The sequence below is a fragment of the Epinephelus lanceolatus genome, chromosome 5, assembly GCF_041903045.1.
Source record: "Epinephelus lanceolatus isolate andai-2023 chromosome 5, ASM4190304v1, whole genome shotgun sequence".
In the NCBI taxonomy this organism is placed as follows: Eukaryota; Metazoa; Chordata; class Actinopteri; order Perciformes; family Serranidae; genus Epinephelus; species Epinephelus lanceolatus.
This window is the reverse complement of record NC_135738.1, coordinates 15,017,830-15,034,814: the sequence shown is the minus strand read 5'-3', so window position 1 is coordinate 15,034,814 and position 16,985 is coordinate 15,017,830. Positions and strand designations below refer to the sequence as shown.

The following is a 16,985-nucleotide window of genomic DNA, read 5'->3' as shown; positions in this document are numbered from 1 at the left end:
CTTACAGTGCAGTAATCCTCCAGTAATGCAGTGGGTGGGAGTGTTTTATTAGCACTTGAAACACAAATAAAATGAATAAAGTGTTCCCCTTCTGCCACACTGCATTGTTTTAGTAAGACTGTCACAACACCATGCCCTATCATGGCTGCAACGATAAGATTCCTCTGTTATTTGCCTCTGTTGAATGTGTCAGCATGTCTTCTTGGTGGTACAAGATAATCTGACTGTGTTGCTTATTTGTATGTGTGTGTGAGTGTAGGACAAGTGTTTGCATATGTATGAGTGTGTGTGCAGAGCTTGATAATGAGTTTATGCTGCACACGTTTACATGTATATTTGCATGTTTAACACTCTCCTGTCTGGACAGCTGAAGTCAGACTTGGTGAAGGAGGTCGCCTACACTAGAAGGAAGCAGCACCAGGCCTCACTGCAGTATTACTGCGCCCTCAACGCCCTGCAGTATCGCAAGAGAGTAGCGATGCTCGAACCTATGCTAGGCTACACACAGGCACAGGTACTGAGCATCTGCTGGCCCACAGACTTGGCTTGACTTATTGTCATATTAGTATTCAAATTCAGTACTCCAAAATTAGAAGAAATTACCTCATTGGAACTGATTTAGTTCACAAAGAACAATGGCTAGTTTGCAGTGTGTCCATGCAATAGAAACTATTGGCAAAACCTAAATCTGTAGTATGTGACTAGAGCTGCAACATGTAGTTGGTTAACTGATAAGTCGACTAACAGAAACTTTATCAGCATTTATATTTTTGTAATCTATTAAATGTTTTCATCATTTTCAAGCAAAAACGCTAAACATTCTTTGACTCCATCCTCTCAGTTGTGAGGATTTGATGCTTTTCTGAGATATGATAGCAAACGAAATATGTTTAGGTTTTAGACTGTTTGCCCAAATAAAACAAGCTACTACTACTACTATTACTACTGCCACCACTAAAAGACGTACAGTACAGGCCAAAAGTTTGGACACACCTTCTCATTCAATGCGTTTTCTTTATTTTCATGACTATTTACATTGTAGATTCTCACTGAAGGCATCAAAACTATGAATGAACACATGTGGAGTTATGTACTTAACAAAAAAAGGTGAAATAACTGAAAACATGTTTTATATTCTAGTTTCTTCAAAATAGCCACCCTTTGCTCTGATTACTGCTTTGCACACTCTTGGCATTCTCTCCATGAGCTTCAAGAGGTAGTCACCTGAAATGGTTTTCCAACAGTCTTGAAGGAGTTCCCAGAGGTGTTTAGCACTTGTTGGCCCCTTTGCCTTCACTCTGCGGTCCAGCTCACCCCAAACCATCTCGATTGGGTTCAGGTCCGGTGACTGTGGAGGCCAGGTCATCTGCCGCAGCACTCCATCACTCTCCTTCTTGGTCAAATAGCCCTTACACAGCCTGGAGGTGTGTTTGGGGTCATTGTCCTGTTGAAAAATAAATGATGGTCCAACTAAACGCAAACCGGATGGGATGGCATGTCGCTGCAGGATGCTGTGGTAGCCATGCTGGTTCAGTGTGCCTTCAATTTTGAATAAATCCCCAACAGTGTCACCAGCAAAACACCCCCACACCATCACACCTCCTCCTCCATGCTTCACAGTGGGAACCAGGCATGTGGAATCCATCCGTTCACCTTTTCTGCATCTCACAAAGACACGGTGGTTGGAACCAAAGATCTCAAATTTGGACTCATCAGACCAAAGCACAGATTTCCACTGGTCTAATGTCCATTCCTTGTGTTTCTTGGCCCAAACAAATCTCTTCTGCTTGTTGCCTCTCCTTAGCAGTGGTTTCCTAGCAGCTATTTGACCATGAAGGCCTGATTGGCGCAGTCTCCTCTTAACAGTTGTTCTAGAGATGGGTCTGCTGCCAGAACTCTGTGTGGCATTCATCTGGTCTCTGATCTGAGCTGCTGTTAACTTGCCATTTCTGAGGCTGGTGACTCGGATGAACTTATCCTCAGAAGCAGAGGTGACTCTTGGTCTTCCTTTCCTGGGTCGGTCCTCATGTGTGCCAGTTTCGTTGTAGCGCTTGATGGTTTTTGCGACTCCACTTGGGGACACATTTAAAGTTTTTGCAATTTTCCGGACTGACTGACCTTCATTTCTTAAAGTAATGATGGCCACTGGTTTTTCTTTAGTTAGCTGATTGGTTCTTGCCATAATATGAATTTTAACAGTTGTCCAATAGGGCTGTCGGCTGTGTATTAACGTGACTTCTGCACAACACAACTGATGGTCCCAACCCCATTGATAAAGCAAGAAATTCCACTAATTAACCCTGATAAGGCACACCTGTGAAGTGGAAACCATTTCAGGTGACTACCTCTTGAAGCTCATGGAGAGAATGCCAAGAGTGTGCAAAGCAGTAATCAGAGCAAAGGGTGGCTATTTTGAAGAAACTAGAATATAAAACATGTTTTCAGTTATTTCACCTTTTTTTTGTTAAGTACATAACTCCACATGTGTTCATTCATAGTTTTGATGCCTTCAGTGAGAATCTACAATGTAAATAGTTATGAAAATAAAGAAAACGCATTGAATGAGAAGGTGTGTCCAAACTTTTGGCCTGCACTGTACATCACCTTAAGCTGTGGAAAATTGTTCACTGTTTTCTGAAATTTTATAGACAAAACACTTAATTCAGAAAATAAAGGGCACTTAAATCAGTAATAAAAATAATTGGTTTTGTTGCCCCCTCAGTGATTATCTGTTTCTAGAAATTTCTGTTGCATAAAAGCAACTGTAAAATTAATAAACTAAAATACAAGATTAATTGCTCATTATTATGTCTTATCTTTCAGATCGGCTTCTTCAAGAAAGGCATTGAGCTGGTGTCAAAGAAGATGGACAACTTTCTCACCTCTGTGTCCAACATGACTCAAAAGTAAATATTATCTCCTTTAAAATGTGTACAGTAAATCTGATGAACTATATTTTTAGTATTAACTATAAATTGCAGTGTTATTGTATATGTATGGAATGCCATATTTTAGTCCATATTAAATAAATAGATTAAAAACAGCACAAGAGTTATCTAGATAGCACACTCCACCATCCTGCTGCCTCATTCCCTGCTGCCTGAAGACTACTTCCCCAGAGTGTTTGCTGATCCGAAAGGCGGAGGAACCCCTGGTGTGCTAGCTCAGTAAATTCATTTAATCTAGTGCCCCATTTTGCTGTTTTCCAAACCACTGTTAGCTGACATATTTTGTGAAGACTGACCTTTAATTAGAGGCCGTAGCGAATCGAATTGCACCTTTTTAACTAAAAAAAAAGTACTTATTTATTTAACTATATTGACTCATTTATATATTTTTAAAAAACAAGATCACGGAAGTGTCAAATTAAGGCAGACAACCATTAAAAATAAACCAAGGCTCTCTGTGTCCAGGTGACATAATCTCATAATTATTCTTTGAGCATAGACAATTTAACAAACCAACATGTATCGACTCTAGGTCTTGATTGGGGTCTGAGAACACTAATTAGACTTGCATACGTCATTTATATATTTATGTTCTATAACCTCATTTATTATAGAAATTTATTTGTTTCATAGGCATATTTATTTCTTTACTTAATATTGACAAAACAGCATTCCATATGTATGATCCTTTATTATGATGTCCTGCAACACACTTATTATTCACGAATATTCCATATTTTTGGTGAGCATTTTCAGGTAGTGCAACTGTGCTTGTACAGAATAACTGATAATAATAGTAAAAATAATGTTTTGCATCCATGTCTGAAAATTCTGTATTTTAATGCTCAATTTTTAGAGAAATTCAGATTTCTGAATGTCATTTTTGATGCATATTGCCTGTATTTAAACCTCTTTTTTTCCTGTATAGTATCCAGGCCCAGCTGGACACAGAGGCAGAGGCCATGCGTGTGTCCCAGAGGGAGCTTCTGTCTGTGGAGGACACTGTCTATATGCCAGATAAGGATACTGAGCCTGTCAATCGCACACTTATCCAGAAGGCTGGCTTCCTCAACATTAGAAAGTAAGATTAATTGCACTCATTATGGCCCTATCTTAACTCTAAGGACACTTCCTATTTACGTAGCGTTCTTTGCTAGTCGATAGATTAAGGGGTATGTTGAGGAAAAAAATGCAGCTGACGAACACGCTTTGAATCTGTCCTTATTTTACCTTACGTGACAATTCTGTGATTTGTTAGGTAATTAAGTCTGATGAAATAGCGATGCAATTAGTATATAGTGGTTACCTTAAGTCTTGAATCTCAAAGTAACCAAACACAATCATACAAACGATTTTTGCTTCTTTTGCTAAAGTTTCTCAAGACACACATGAACACATTAAACAATAAGTCTGTCACAGCAGACTGTGTGGGTCAGGTAACATGTTGACAGTGTGCGCTGTCAGCTTATTGCAGAGTGGATGTATGAGAAGGGAAACTTCCTTAATGGCTTCAGGGGGTAGAACTGCAGCGTAGCCCGCAATGTGATTTAGTGAAATGTCAGAGCTGTCAAACTCTGTCTCTCGCTCATATACATCCAAAGTCTTTGACAAATGTCGGTGACACCAGAGAAAAGGTTTCCACAGAATGCCATTCTGTTTAATGACACACACCGCCAGCAGCCTGAAAATGCTTGTCAAATACTGAGTCCAGAGAACATTTGCTATTTCGAATGGTTTCTCAATATTAAGGGTCTTAGTCACCCACGGCAGCATGAGCCATTCACTTTGATATTAATCAAAAGAAATTTATCTTGGAATATTTTTCAAACAGAATGTTCAAGGGGAAGGCTCACAGATGAGCAATTAAAATGAGTCATACACATGTCGCTTTGTTGTGAAAGCAAGTGAGTCAGAGATAAATTACATTGTAGTTGTTTTGTTATATTTATGTTTATATGCACAGACACTAATAGCCAAAACAAATTCAAAATGAAAACAAAACAGCTGTTCAAGGAAAGTACTGAAACAAGGGGAGGTTTTGGGGTGGCGGAAAAAGTCGATTCTTTGTAGGACTGCCCATGACAGTCAAAGATTGGCATTGTCAGTCAGAGACCACTCAGTCTACTGAGATTCTTCAAGTTGAGAGGAGTTTTTTTTGTGTGTTTTTGTCAGTCAGTGTGCAGTGTACTTCTGTGCTTCTGCAGACATTTTCATCCTGAGATGTAGCTGCAGGGTGATTGCTCCTCACTTTCACACTGCTCTCTGGGGCAGGCAGCTGCAGACCCAGGGTGAGTCTGAGTGAGATGGAAGCAACTGCCTGTAGGAAGAGAGGCTTTTCCCAGGCAGGCTCTGAAATAATGTCATCACCTTCTTCTGTTTTATATCTAGTGTCGGCACATTTGTTGCACATTTGTGATTCATCATTATTGTAGTTAGCATGCATTAGCTCCGAGGGCTAGATTGTCTTGTTTACTATATTACGTGAAGATCTACCTGAATGTCTTGTAGAACCCTGTTCAAACTCTGCATGGAAAAAAAGAAACAACTAGTCAAATAATAGTTTTAACAGCCAAATCCAATTGGACTGACATAATTCTGAGTTGGGTACAGCCCTAATTCTCAGGTGCATGGCGATATGTCGAAGTATATTCAACATTATGATTGCCTGTAACAATTTTTGTGAGACCAGGCTGTACATTCCTCACTGCCAAACTATTTGGATTTTGAAACATGAGGGCTGTAAATATGTGTGTCATGTTTATCTTGCAAGCTAGACTGCTTCTTGAGATTTGAGGATGGCTGAGAAAAATTATTTATTATTTATTTGTGAATAAGGACAGCTTTTTATGTTGACAAGTGATTCACAACATGCTGGCGTCTGTGTTAATTTTAGGGATGCACCGAATATTCGGTAACCGAATATATTCGGCCGAATATTGCAAAAAACCACACATTCGGTATTCGGTGGAATAAGTTAAAAGCAAGGCCGAATAATAGCGGCGTTTTGATAACGCAATCAAACGGCGTGCCGTGACGGGCGGAATAAAATGACGGTAGTGTGGCGATCTGTCGATCACGGCACTCGCATTTGCGACTAAAAATAGTTTTGAGCGCACAAAATAGGCTTAAATCATTCAGCACGCTGTGCGAGCAGCCTACATATTTCAACCAGCAGCAGAAACGAAAGGTGAATCCCACCGATTGTGGGTTCAATGGGGGACACAGACAGTAACGTTAATGTATTGCTGTCAAATACGGCGGCCATCGGCTTACCGGGCGACGGAGAAGTTGGTTCCAATAATATTCTCTTCTTGGTGTCATGACTGGCCAGAAGTACCTGAACAGCCGAGCCAGCCGAACACAGGTATGTGATGTGTCAGAGGAGAAACGAGCCTTTCACATTTCTCTCTTTCTGACAATAACGGCCCACAAACCTCACCGCACTTTAGGGACTGTTCATTACTTATGAAGGGACTGTTCTTTACTTATGAAGGGACTGTTCTTTACTTGTCAGGGGAGGAGGGTGGCTGGTTGATTTTTATTTTATTTATTTATTTTATTTTGATCCCCCCTATGTTCATCACTTATTGATGCTGTTTTTGAAGTATGAATAAGTCAATAAGTAATTTATTCCATTGAAATATCATTGATGTATTATAGAAAAGTGATTTATCTTTTCATAAATGACAAAAGGCACATCTGCCTCATTTTCGCTGTGGTATCATGATACTACTCAGAACCATGATATTTTCATTGGTATCGCACAGTGGGTCCCAATTTTGATACCGCGACAACACTAATCTGGAGGGGGTTCATCTGCAAAAACTAATCAACAACTAAACAATGATATTCTGTATTCGGTACTCGGTATTCGGCCAAGCTTCGGCCACAGATTTTCATTTCGGTGCATCCCTAGTTAATTTACTACAAGGATGCTGCTACATGCCTACATTTTGCTTCTTTTCTTGTTGGTTCTTTGCAAAGCTGGGAAATATGTTGGCAAATGTAACCTTCCAGTTGAAACATCTCTTCATCTGGGTCTAGACCTTGGAATCCGCCCACTCCACCGAGTGTAAAGAGATGACAGTTATGTCTGATATCAAACTCATCTCTTCTATTTGCTAATACTGTTGAATTATTAAAAGATAATGGAAATACATTCATCATATACAGTACAGGCCAAAAGTTTGGACACACCTTCTCATTCAATGCGTTTTCTTTATTTTCATGACTATTTACATTGTAGATTCTCACTGAAGGCATCAAAACTATGAATGAACACGTGGAGTTATGTACTTAACAAAAAAGGTGAAATAACTGAAAACATGTTTTATATTCTAGTTTCTTCAAAATAGCCACCCTTTGCTCTGATTACTGCTTTGCACACTCTTGGCATTCTCTCCATGAGCTTCAAGAGGTAGTCACCTGAAATGGTTTTCCAACAGTCTTGAAGGAGTTCCCAGAGGTGTTTAGCACTTGTTGGCCCCTTTGCCTTCACTCTGCGGTCCAGCTCACCCCAAACCATCTCGATTGGGTTCAGGTCCGGTGACTGTGGAGGCCAGGTCATCTGCCGCAGCACTCCATCACTCTCCTTCTTGGTCAAATAGCCCTTACACAGCCTGGAGGTGTGTTTGGGGTCATTGTCCTGTTGAAAAATAAATGATGGTCCAACTAAACGCAAACCGGATGGGATGGCATGTCGCTGCAGGATGCTGTGGTAGCCATGCTGGTTCAGTGTGCCTTCAATTTTGAATAAATCCCCAACAGTGTCACCAGCAAAACACCCCCACACCATCACACCTCCTCCTCCATGCTTCACAGTGGGAACCAGGCATGTGGAATCCATCCGTTCACCTTTTCTGCATCTCACAAAGACACGGCGGTTGGAACCAAAGATCTCAAATTTGGACTCATCAGACCAAAGCACAGATTTCCACTGGTCTAATGTCCATTCCTTGTGTTTCTTGGCCCAAACAAATCTCTTCTGCTTGTTGCCTCTCCTTAGCAGTGGTTTCCTAGCAGCTATTTGACCATGAAGGCCTGATTGGCGCAGTCTCCTCTTAACAGTTGTTCTAGAGATGGGTCTGCTGCTAGAACTCTGTGTGGCATTCATCTGGTCTCTGATCTGAGCTGCTGTTAACTTGCGATTTCTGAGGCTGGTGACTCGGATGAACTTATCCTCAGAAGCAGAGGTGACTCTTGGTCTTCCTTTCCTGGGTCGGTCCTCATGTGTGCCAGTTTCGTTGTAGCGCTTGATGGTTTTTGCGACTCCACTTGGGGACACATTTAAAGTTTTTGCAATTTTCCGGACTGACTGACCTTCATTTCTTAAAGTAATGATGGCCACTGGTTTTTCTTTAGTTAGCTGATTGGTTCTTGCCATAATATGAATTTTAACAGTTGTCCAATAGGGCTGTCAGCTGTGTATTAACGTGACTTCTGCACAACACAACTGATGGTCCCAACCCCATTGATAAAGCAAGAAATTCCACTAATTAACCCTGATAAGGCACACCTGTGAAGTGGAAACCATTTCAGGTGACTACCTCTTGAAGCTCATGGAGAGAATGCCAAGAGTGTGCAAAGCAGTAATCAGAGCAAAGGGTGGCTATTTTGAAGAAACTAGAATATAAAACATGTTTTCAGTTATTTCACCTTTTTTTTGTTAAGTACATAACTCCACATGTGTTCATTCATAGTTTTGATGCCTTCAGTGAGAATCTACAATGTAAATAGTCATGAAAATAAAGAAAACGCATTGAATGAGAAGGTGTGTCCAAACTTTTGGCCTGTACTGTGTGTGTGTGTGTGTGTATGTATGTATGTATGTATGTATGTATATATATGTGTGTGTGTGTGTGTGTGTGTGTATATATAATATAAAAATATTTTAACAAGCATGGTATCATTTAGGATGACTGGTGGACAACATATGGCAATTTTATTTCAGTTCAAGGTCTACAAGCCCCTTTCCTACCAGACAAAAGACCCACTAACACCTGCTAACATCTGGCTTTATGTAATTGTAATGTAAGGTTACAATCACAATTCACTCCCAGGACAAATGACTCTGCAGTAGTTGCGAGTATCAATCAGCTCCGGCTCTGATCGGCTTCATTCGGCAGTGATGGACACAATACTAATTTTAGCCCCTTTGCAAGTGCGATGCAATGATTTGCCACCATGATACCATCCATCTCAAGCCAAACAGAGCTGAAAAATTGTTTGTCATTTAGGCGCCGCTAAGCTTGAGGGACTTGAAAGACTGGTTAAGTAAGAGATACAAAAAATATGTTTACAGACCATTTTTTGGCCTGTCTGTGATGTCGAACATGATGCACAAGGGAAAAAGAAGAAACAAAGCCATACTTACCTGCTGCAGAATCCATATAAGTATAAATGGCTCTGGTTTAATTGCAGTGGGAAAGTAGTCTCTTGCCTATTATCGCCTAAGCGTTGCCTTTAAAAACCCACATGTGCACTAATTTTGGTGGAAAAATAACCTCACTTTTGTTAAGTTAATCATTTTAAATATTTTGCTTTTTTCCAGTTCTAAATAAATGTATGCTTGTTGATTTTAGTTATAATATTTTTTAAAAAACTTGTACAAAAAGAGGGACATTCTACTTGCTTCTTTTTGGACTCATTTGTAAGCCAGATGTGAGTGAGGAATTTCCTTCACATCCAGCCTTAAATCCTTGACATTCTTACTCTGTGTGTAGCCTTTGTCACTTAATAAACTTTCCATGATGCCACCATTAGGTTTTTTCAAAATCTCATCCTTAAGTGGTGACCTTTATCAACTCTCTTCTGTGCACCTCCAGTAAAACAGGCCTAGTGACCACAGCCTGGGACCGACTGTACTTCTTCACCCAGGGAGGAAACCTCATGTGCCAGCCGCGTGGGGCAGTGGCGGGGGGCATGGTGCTGGACCTAGACAACAGTTCTGTCATGGCTGTGGAGTGTGAGGACAGACGCTACTGCTTTCAGATAACCTCTCCCACAGGCAAAACGTACGTTTACTTTTTCTACATATCCAACAATGAGAATAATGCACACATGTGATATTGTTTGTATTTTATTTAATTCTCCCCATTGTCATAAATGCCTCCAGGTCAATGATTCTACAAGCCGAGAGCAAAAGGGAATATGAAGAAGTAAGTGTCAAAGAGGTCGTTCAAACAGCTGTGTTTAATCTTCATTATTGTTTTACGTCTTCATCCCAAACACATCTGCTGCTGCAAGTATCAGTCACATAACAATGGAGGAGCTGTGGAGACTTACTGGTGTGGTTTTCATATTTGGTTTTGTGCTTGGACGCATCTGACTGGCCTGTCACAGCTGGTATCAGTCAAGTGAACTCAAGTGGCTCAAGTCTGAGTGAGAGGAAGTCTTGATGTGGATCTCTGTTTCTTTTTCAGTGGATTTGCACTGTGAACAACATCTCCAGACAGATCTACCTGACTGACAACCCAGAGGTAATGCACACTCCCACACAGTTCATATCCACTGTGCAGGTTACAAAAGACACCACCTAAAGCAAATATCTAAGAATCAACGGTCCAGTGTGTAGGATTTAGAGGGATATAGTGATAGAAATAGAATATAATAAGTATGTTTTCTTTAGTGTATAATCACCTGAAAATTAGAACCATTGTGTTTTAAGTTACCTTAGAACGAGCTGTTTACATCTACATAGGGAGCTGCCCTCGTCCATGCAGATTGCCATGTTCTTAAAGGACAAACCAAACACTGATAGGGCCATTCATGTTTTCCTGTCAGCCACCATAATTAGCAGACCGTCCGAGACGAACCAGAGAGCGCAGAAAAAAAGACTGATTTTTCTGATTTAATTCATCAGGTCTGTTTGTTTTGGAGAGGAGGAGACCTCTGCAGATAATTCGGCTCCTGGTAGAAACCCCCTGAACAATGAACATTAAAGGAACTCTTAGCAGGTGTTCATGCTTGGCACATGGAAGAAGATTCAGTGGGTTGAAATTGGCAATCCTCACAGCTAGATGACACTAAATTCTACACACTGCTCCTTTAAGCCCTTTTTCACCTTTTCCTTTAAACCCCCACTAATATCTGGTGTTAGTGGAAAATGTAGTAATAGCAAATATATTTCTATAGCACAATACATACATAGGGCAGCTCAGTGTGCTTTACATAGATAAAACAAAAAGCGCATCCATATATAAATGTAATTAAAAGAAAGCACAAACTACATAAAATAGTCATTAAAAACGATTTAATATAGTGAAAAGAAAAGTACAAAATGGTTTAAGAACATAATGGAAGTGACCTCAGTTTTGCTCAGACCTGAGTCCCTCGATCTAGGTTTTTATTCTGTAAACATATCAGAGATGTAGTCCGGGCCTAAACTATCAGTGATTTTAAGACAAGTAGCAGCACATTAAAATCTAATCTGTAACTAACAAAGCCAGTGTGGAGATGTTAGAACTGAAGCAATGAGCTCCCTTCTCTTGGTCCTAGATAAAGCTTTAATAGCAGCATTCTGGGCAAGCTGTAGCTGTTTAATGGTCCCTTTGGGAAGACCAGTTAAGACACCATTACAGTGGTTAATTTAACTGGAAATAAAAGCATGGATAAGCTTTTCTTGATCATTTTGGGACACCAAACCCCTTGATTCAGCTTCCATTCTCCAGGACAAATGACTTTGTAGTAGTCGCAGGTATTTATCAGCCCCAGCTTCGATTGGCAGTGATGGAAACATGACACCTAGGTGGATACGCTCATTTTTACGTTTCCATTGCGACAGTCAGGACTTGTGCGACTCTTTGTCATCTCAGCCACATATTCCGTCTGTCTCAATCCAGGCAGTGCTCAAATATCTTTCCAACTTAGTTGGCGTTGAGTTTTAAAGAAAGACTGAATAAGTAACAGATATAAAATGAAGTAACCACTTTAACATTTTCACTGGCTTCCATGCTGCTTTCTGCTTTTAACTAACCCTGTTTTCTGGCATATTGATGACGTTGAATGTAACACCAGAAAAAAACAGCAGAATGGCAATGAAAGGAATGCTTTTAGTGTGTTTACCAGCATTTCAAAAACTGCATATATGTGCTAAGTTTGGTAGAAAAGGGGAATTAGAAACATTTCATTGATCATGGTTGTTGGACTATCACCCCCTCTGTTGTGAGTTGATCAGGCAGTAAGAGTCATGTATTTGTTGTTCAACCACTTAAAATCAATAACGCATGTGAGGTATAAACTTTTTCTCTGCTAAAGAGACATAAAATATAATGGCGCTGTTCCAATGCTGTCATGTAGAACAGCCTCCCTCTTCTCTCTGAAGTGTCTCACAGCTGTTGTTCCCTTCTCTGCTTTTCAATCCCATTCAATGTTTGCAGGAGGGTTGGCTCTATGAAAATGTTTATTCTTCAGATTCTTCAGAGACAAACAGACTATCGCTGTGTCTGCAATCACATATTTATTTTCCCTACATGATAATTACTTTGTGGTTTACCACAGAGTAAGTAATAATGAGTTTTCAAACATTAATCTGACAGGTGTAGTGTTGCATAACTTCAAATCACATACTTGTCATCTTAGCATTTTTAGTAAATAGTTGTGTATCTGTTCACACTATTGAAACTACTGCATATTCTCTGTTCCATCGTGGGAACTTCTGATGGTGCTGCATGTAATTCAGGCAGCAGCTGGGAGGTAAATTTAGTGCACCAAGCAGCAAATGGAGAATAATTTTGGATTCAGCTTATTTAGTTTATCTCATTGTGAAAGTTGTCGATGTGGAAAATTTGCCCTCATTCTCTCCCAGTGTGGGTGTTTCAGCAAAACAGCATGGACTCACCCTCATTTGTATGCAAGCAAATACCTGGTTAGTTATTTGTATTCTGTTGCTTCTTCGGTCTCTCATTTCTTCTTTTTGTGACCGCTGTTTATCGTTTTATTGGCAAAAAAAATTGAGCGTTCTTGTTGTTGTTGCCACTAATAAGATTCAAATAACACAATGCAGAGACGAAACTCCAACACAGCACTCCAATAAATCCTTGAATTATAATATCCTATATCATAAATGACAGTTTTATTTTTTTAATTTTAAGCGTGGATTATAAATTGACTATTTGGGTTTTAGATTATGAAATATTTTACAATTATATTTCAATATACATTTCAATTAAATGATTAAATCCAAGTACTATGAGTGTAGCACTACTTTTTTGTACCATTAGATACACTAACGTATTTCATAGTACTGGCTGTATTTAGCAAAAATGACTATTTTTCTCCCCAAATTCAACACTTGATGGTGTACACCTGTGTCCAGAAATGACTATAAACACTTAGTTTAGACCTTAGATCATTTTCTTTACCTGAAAGAAACTCAGAAACCAGAAACAATTAAATTATATATTTTTAAAGGATTATTCCTGGTGAATAGACCCTTCTCATTGGTTCACAGAGCAAAGATAAGATTGAGATAATGTAGAGAATTGGTGAGACATAAGAGAAAAAGTTAGAACTTGGTAATGTTTTAAACATTTCAGACATATTTACACGCTATTTTGGTTTTATAAATGACTCGCCTGCTGTTACAGAGATACTGCAATGTCCCTGTGTCCCTGTTAGGCTGTGGCCATTCGACTGAACCAGACGGCCATCCAGGCAGTGACCCCGATCACCAGCTTTGAGAAGAGACCAGAGGGCTCGCCCAACCCTGACAGGTCAGGCATGCTGCTTGTCATAACACTACAAACTGCATCCTCCCCTGAAGTTTATAATTAAATGCTTTTACAGCCGCAAGTCTTCATAACTTTAAAAACTGAGGATTAAGCAGCACTGTCCTTTTGATCCATTTGTGACATGCATTGTTTTGGATTGGGCTCTTAATGTCAGTATTTATTGTTAAAACTAGTTTGTGTGTGTGTGCAACACTGTAAACACGACATCTTCCTCTGCATGAATTTGTTCTTGGTGTGTATACAGAGATTGTGAATTTAAAATAATGGAGAGACAAAATGTCAGCCTATAATTACTGAGGATGATAATCATTAAACGGAAAGAGAGTCTGCATTTTGTCTCTTTTCCACTAAAACTGACAGTTTGCAACAAGCGATCACTTGTCCATTCGCCACACCGCTTCCCCGAACAACAACTGTCCAATTACATTTTAGCAACCGTAACTAGGCATGTCAGGACTGTCAAGCTTTCTCGGCCTGTTGAAGCTCTCCTCCTGGGGCTCTAATTGGAGCAATGCTCCTTATATAAATATTTGGGAAATTGGTTTCTTTCTCAGTGTTCCCAAAACCAAAAAGATGAGAGCTCAAGTGTGAGGAATAGAAAAAAAATTGTGTTTGTCTGCTCCAATGTAAGATGCACATGTTAGCATGCCTGGCCAACTAGCTTATTTCTTAGCATACATGGTAGTTTAACCCAACTTCAAAGACCCTTGAACATTTCATACCAGATTACTTGGTAGGGTTGCATATTACATGCCTATATGTACACTGAAAGCATTATAGGTTGGTGTAAAGGGCAAATTTGCAATATGATGGAGGACAAAACATACAGTCCATCCATTATGCAAAAATGCACTCTATAGTTTTCATCACAAATTTCCCTGTAGAGGAATACAGGTTTGATCCCCTATCATTTACATTGGAGTTGAGCTGGAAAGGGATCTCAGTGTGAACAGGAGAAACAATTGCCTCTTTTGTATTATATTGTGTTATAAGGTGAGTTCAATAGTATTTTAACCTGGACCCTGTTTGCCCATGTTTTTGTGTCTAAGTAAAGAATGGGAGCACCATTTTTTGAAACCGATCCAGCATTGAGCAAAAGAGCAGCAGCCAGCAGCTTCAAAACATGTTGCAATACGATCAACAAAGGGATTGTTCATCCGTCAATGTACATCCACTGTAGGACCTTGTTTTTGCCCCCGACAGGCTCAGATTATTATTCTAAGTTTCTGATAACATCACGGAAAGGATCCTTGCAGTGGTAAACTTTTCATTAAAGAGCAACGTACTTTTTGTGTACCAGAAACAGCCCTGAAATCGCTATTGTCAAACCTACAAGACATAATTTAAATAAACAGCAACTTTAGCATGTTCAGAGCTAGTTTATTTTCACATCTAACTAGGTGAATTAAGGGTTTATTTCAATCAAAGCAGATTAATGTTGGAACAGTGGAAAGACGAACCAAGACGGCTTTTGTCAGTTTTGTTTTGTTTCCGTTGACTTTGAATGAAGTACAGTTTACAATGATAAAATTACTGTCTATTTAAATGAAATCTGGAGGGATTGGCAATAGCGATGTTTGGCTGTTTCTAGATAACAAAAAGCACTTTTAGTGGACATACATAAAGGTGTGAACGTGCACTAAATGGTTGCGTTACAGCCTGTTTTGCTGCTGCCGGCTTGCTCAATACTGGCCTTCATTGTCATTTGTTCTAATAAGATACTTAGACACAAAAACATAGGAAAAAATGGTCCTGGATGAAAAACACTGAACTTATCCTTTAAGACTGACTGTAAGACGTGGACTTGTCGTTTAAGTTTAGTAGTGGACATATTTGGGTTTACTTGACTTATTCATTATGACTCATTTTCATTCTGTGTGTCTCATTCCTGCAGAGCGAAACCAGGAGGTGTAAATGCTGCCAGTGGTGGTTCTCAGAAGTCAGGGGCTGCTACGGAGCCAGAAGACTTGATAGCCCCTGGGACACCCATTCAGTTCGACATCATGCTGCCAGCCTCCGAGTTTCAGGACCAGAACAGGGCTGGAGGGAGGTGAGGGAACAACTGGCAGGAAGTTTGTGTGGATGTATGTTTGTGAGAGATGGGCAGGAATGACTGGTACTGATGCATGATGAAGCTAATTTCCTGAAAGTTGGCCTTGTTGTGGTTATTATACAATTTCCAGGAAGCTGAATGCTTCTTGATGGTTCAATGCAGGGGTCTAATTGTTTTTTGCTGGTCTGTGTGCTCCCTTCCTGGCAGACGCACAAATCCTTTTGGAGAAACAGACGACGACTGTTCAACAGAAAGTGACGGTAAAAATCTTCCCCAATGCAGCTTAACGGTCTACATTCTTTGTGTCAAGGGCTGTTTGAGTTCTGCTTAACCTCGCTGTGTGTGCCTGTGTACCTTTTATTCTCCTACATGAGTGCTCCTATGCTTCTTTTTTAATGTTTATGCTTCTGACTTGTTTGTGTTTGTGTGTGGGTGATGTGTGTGTTTCCGCAGACTCCCTCCTGCAGCAAGTATTCGCTGTGCGCTTCCAGGGCTCAATGGCGGTGCGCTGTGGCAACAATCAGGAGGTCATCTATGAGGCCATGAGGCAGGTGCTGGCTGCCCGAGCCATCCACAACATCTTCAGGACCACCGAATCCCACCTCATGGTCACCAGCAGTAGCCTCAGGTAGAATTTATCACATATTTTTGAAGTGTGACATGAATACCTCCTCAGACAGAAAAAACTGATTTGACCTCAGCATGTAGAGATGGTGACGCACTCAGAAATTCCCTTGTTAGTAAATAATTGCATGAAAATATTACTTGAGAATAGAGTCCGAAATGAATGCCCAAGCAAAGTTAGCTTGCACTGCACATTTATTTAATGTTTTTTTGTCGAATTACTTCCAAACATCACTCTTATGCATGGTTAAAATTCTGCCTGTCAGGTTAGATCGAGTAATGTCTCACTAAAAACGTTCAATGTTGTCTGCAGCTGCGCTGATCTATCATTTTTGCTACAAGGGTCTGTGCAGATATTCATTGATAGCAGTGACATCACTGAATCCCATCCAAAAAATGTGAACTTTTAATATAGAACAGGGTGAATTTATTTATATTCATTTACAAGAAAAATACAAACAAAATGCCTTTACCCAACTCAAGTGCTATAGTACTCATGCTGATCCCTAATATAGATAGAAAACGCCCAAGCAGATGCTTCAGTTATTGTTGTCTGCCCAGAATGCTGACAGACGTTAAACTACAACATTCACCTGCTATGGTGCAAAACATTCTACCCTTTGATAGTCA

At 40.0% G+C, this 16,985-nt stretch overlaps 1 protein-coding gene across 1 annotated transcript in view; it reads left to right on the top strand.

Annotated features, from left to right (window-relative positions):
* The window catches only part of appl2 (adaptor protein, phosphotyrosine interaction, PH domain and leucine zipper containing 2), a 41,714-nt gene that overhangs the window by 11,421 nt on the left and 13,308 nt on the right, over positions 1-16,985 (top strand). The window contains exons 8-17 of the mRNA XM_033634160.2: positions 368-514; positions 2,824-2,906; positions 3,877-4,029; positions 9,773-9,961; positions 10,063-10,105; positions 10,370-10,426; positions 13,566-13,660; positions 15,573-15,728; positions 15,939-15,991; positions 16,185-16,359. Of these exons, the coding sequence (XP_033490051.2) occupies positions 368-514; positions 2,824-2,906; positions 3,877-4,029; positions 9,773-9,961; positions 10,063-10,105; positions 10,370-10,426; positions 13,566-13,660; positions 15,573-15,728; positions 15,939-15,991; positions 16,185-16,359 (1,151 nt within the window). The remainder of the gene's footprint in view (positions 1-367; positions 515-2,823; positions 2,907-3,876; positions 4,030-9,772; positions 9,962-10,062; positions 10,106-10,369; positions 10,427-13,565; positions 13,661-15,572; positions 15,729-15,938; positions 15,992-16,184; positions 16,360-16,985) is intronic.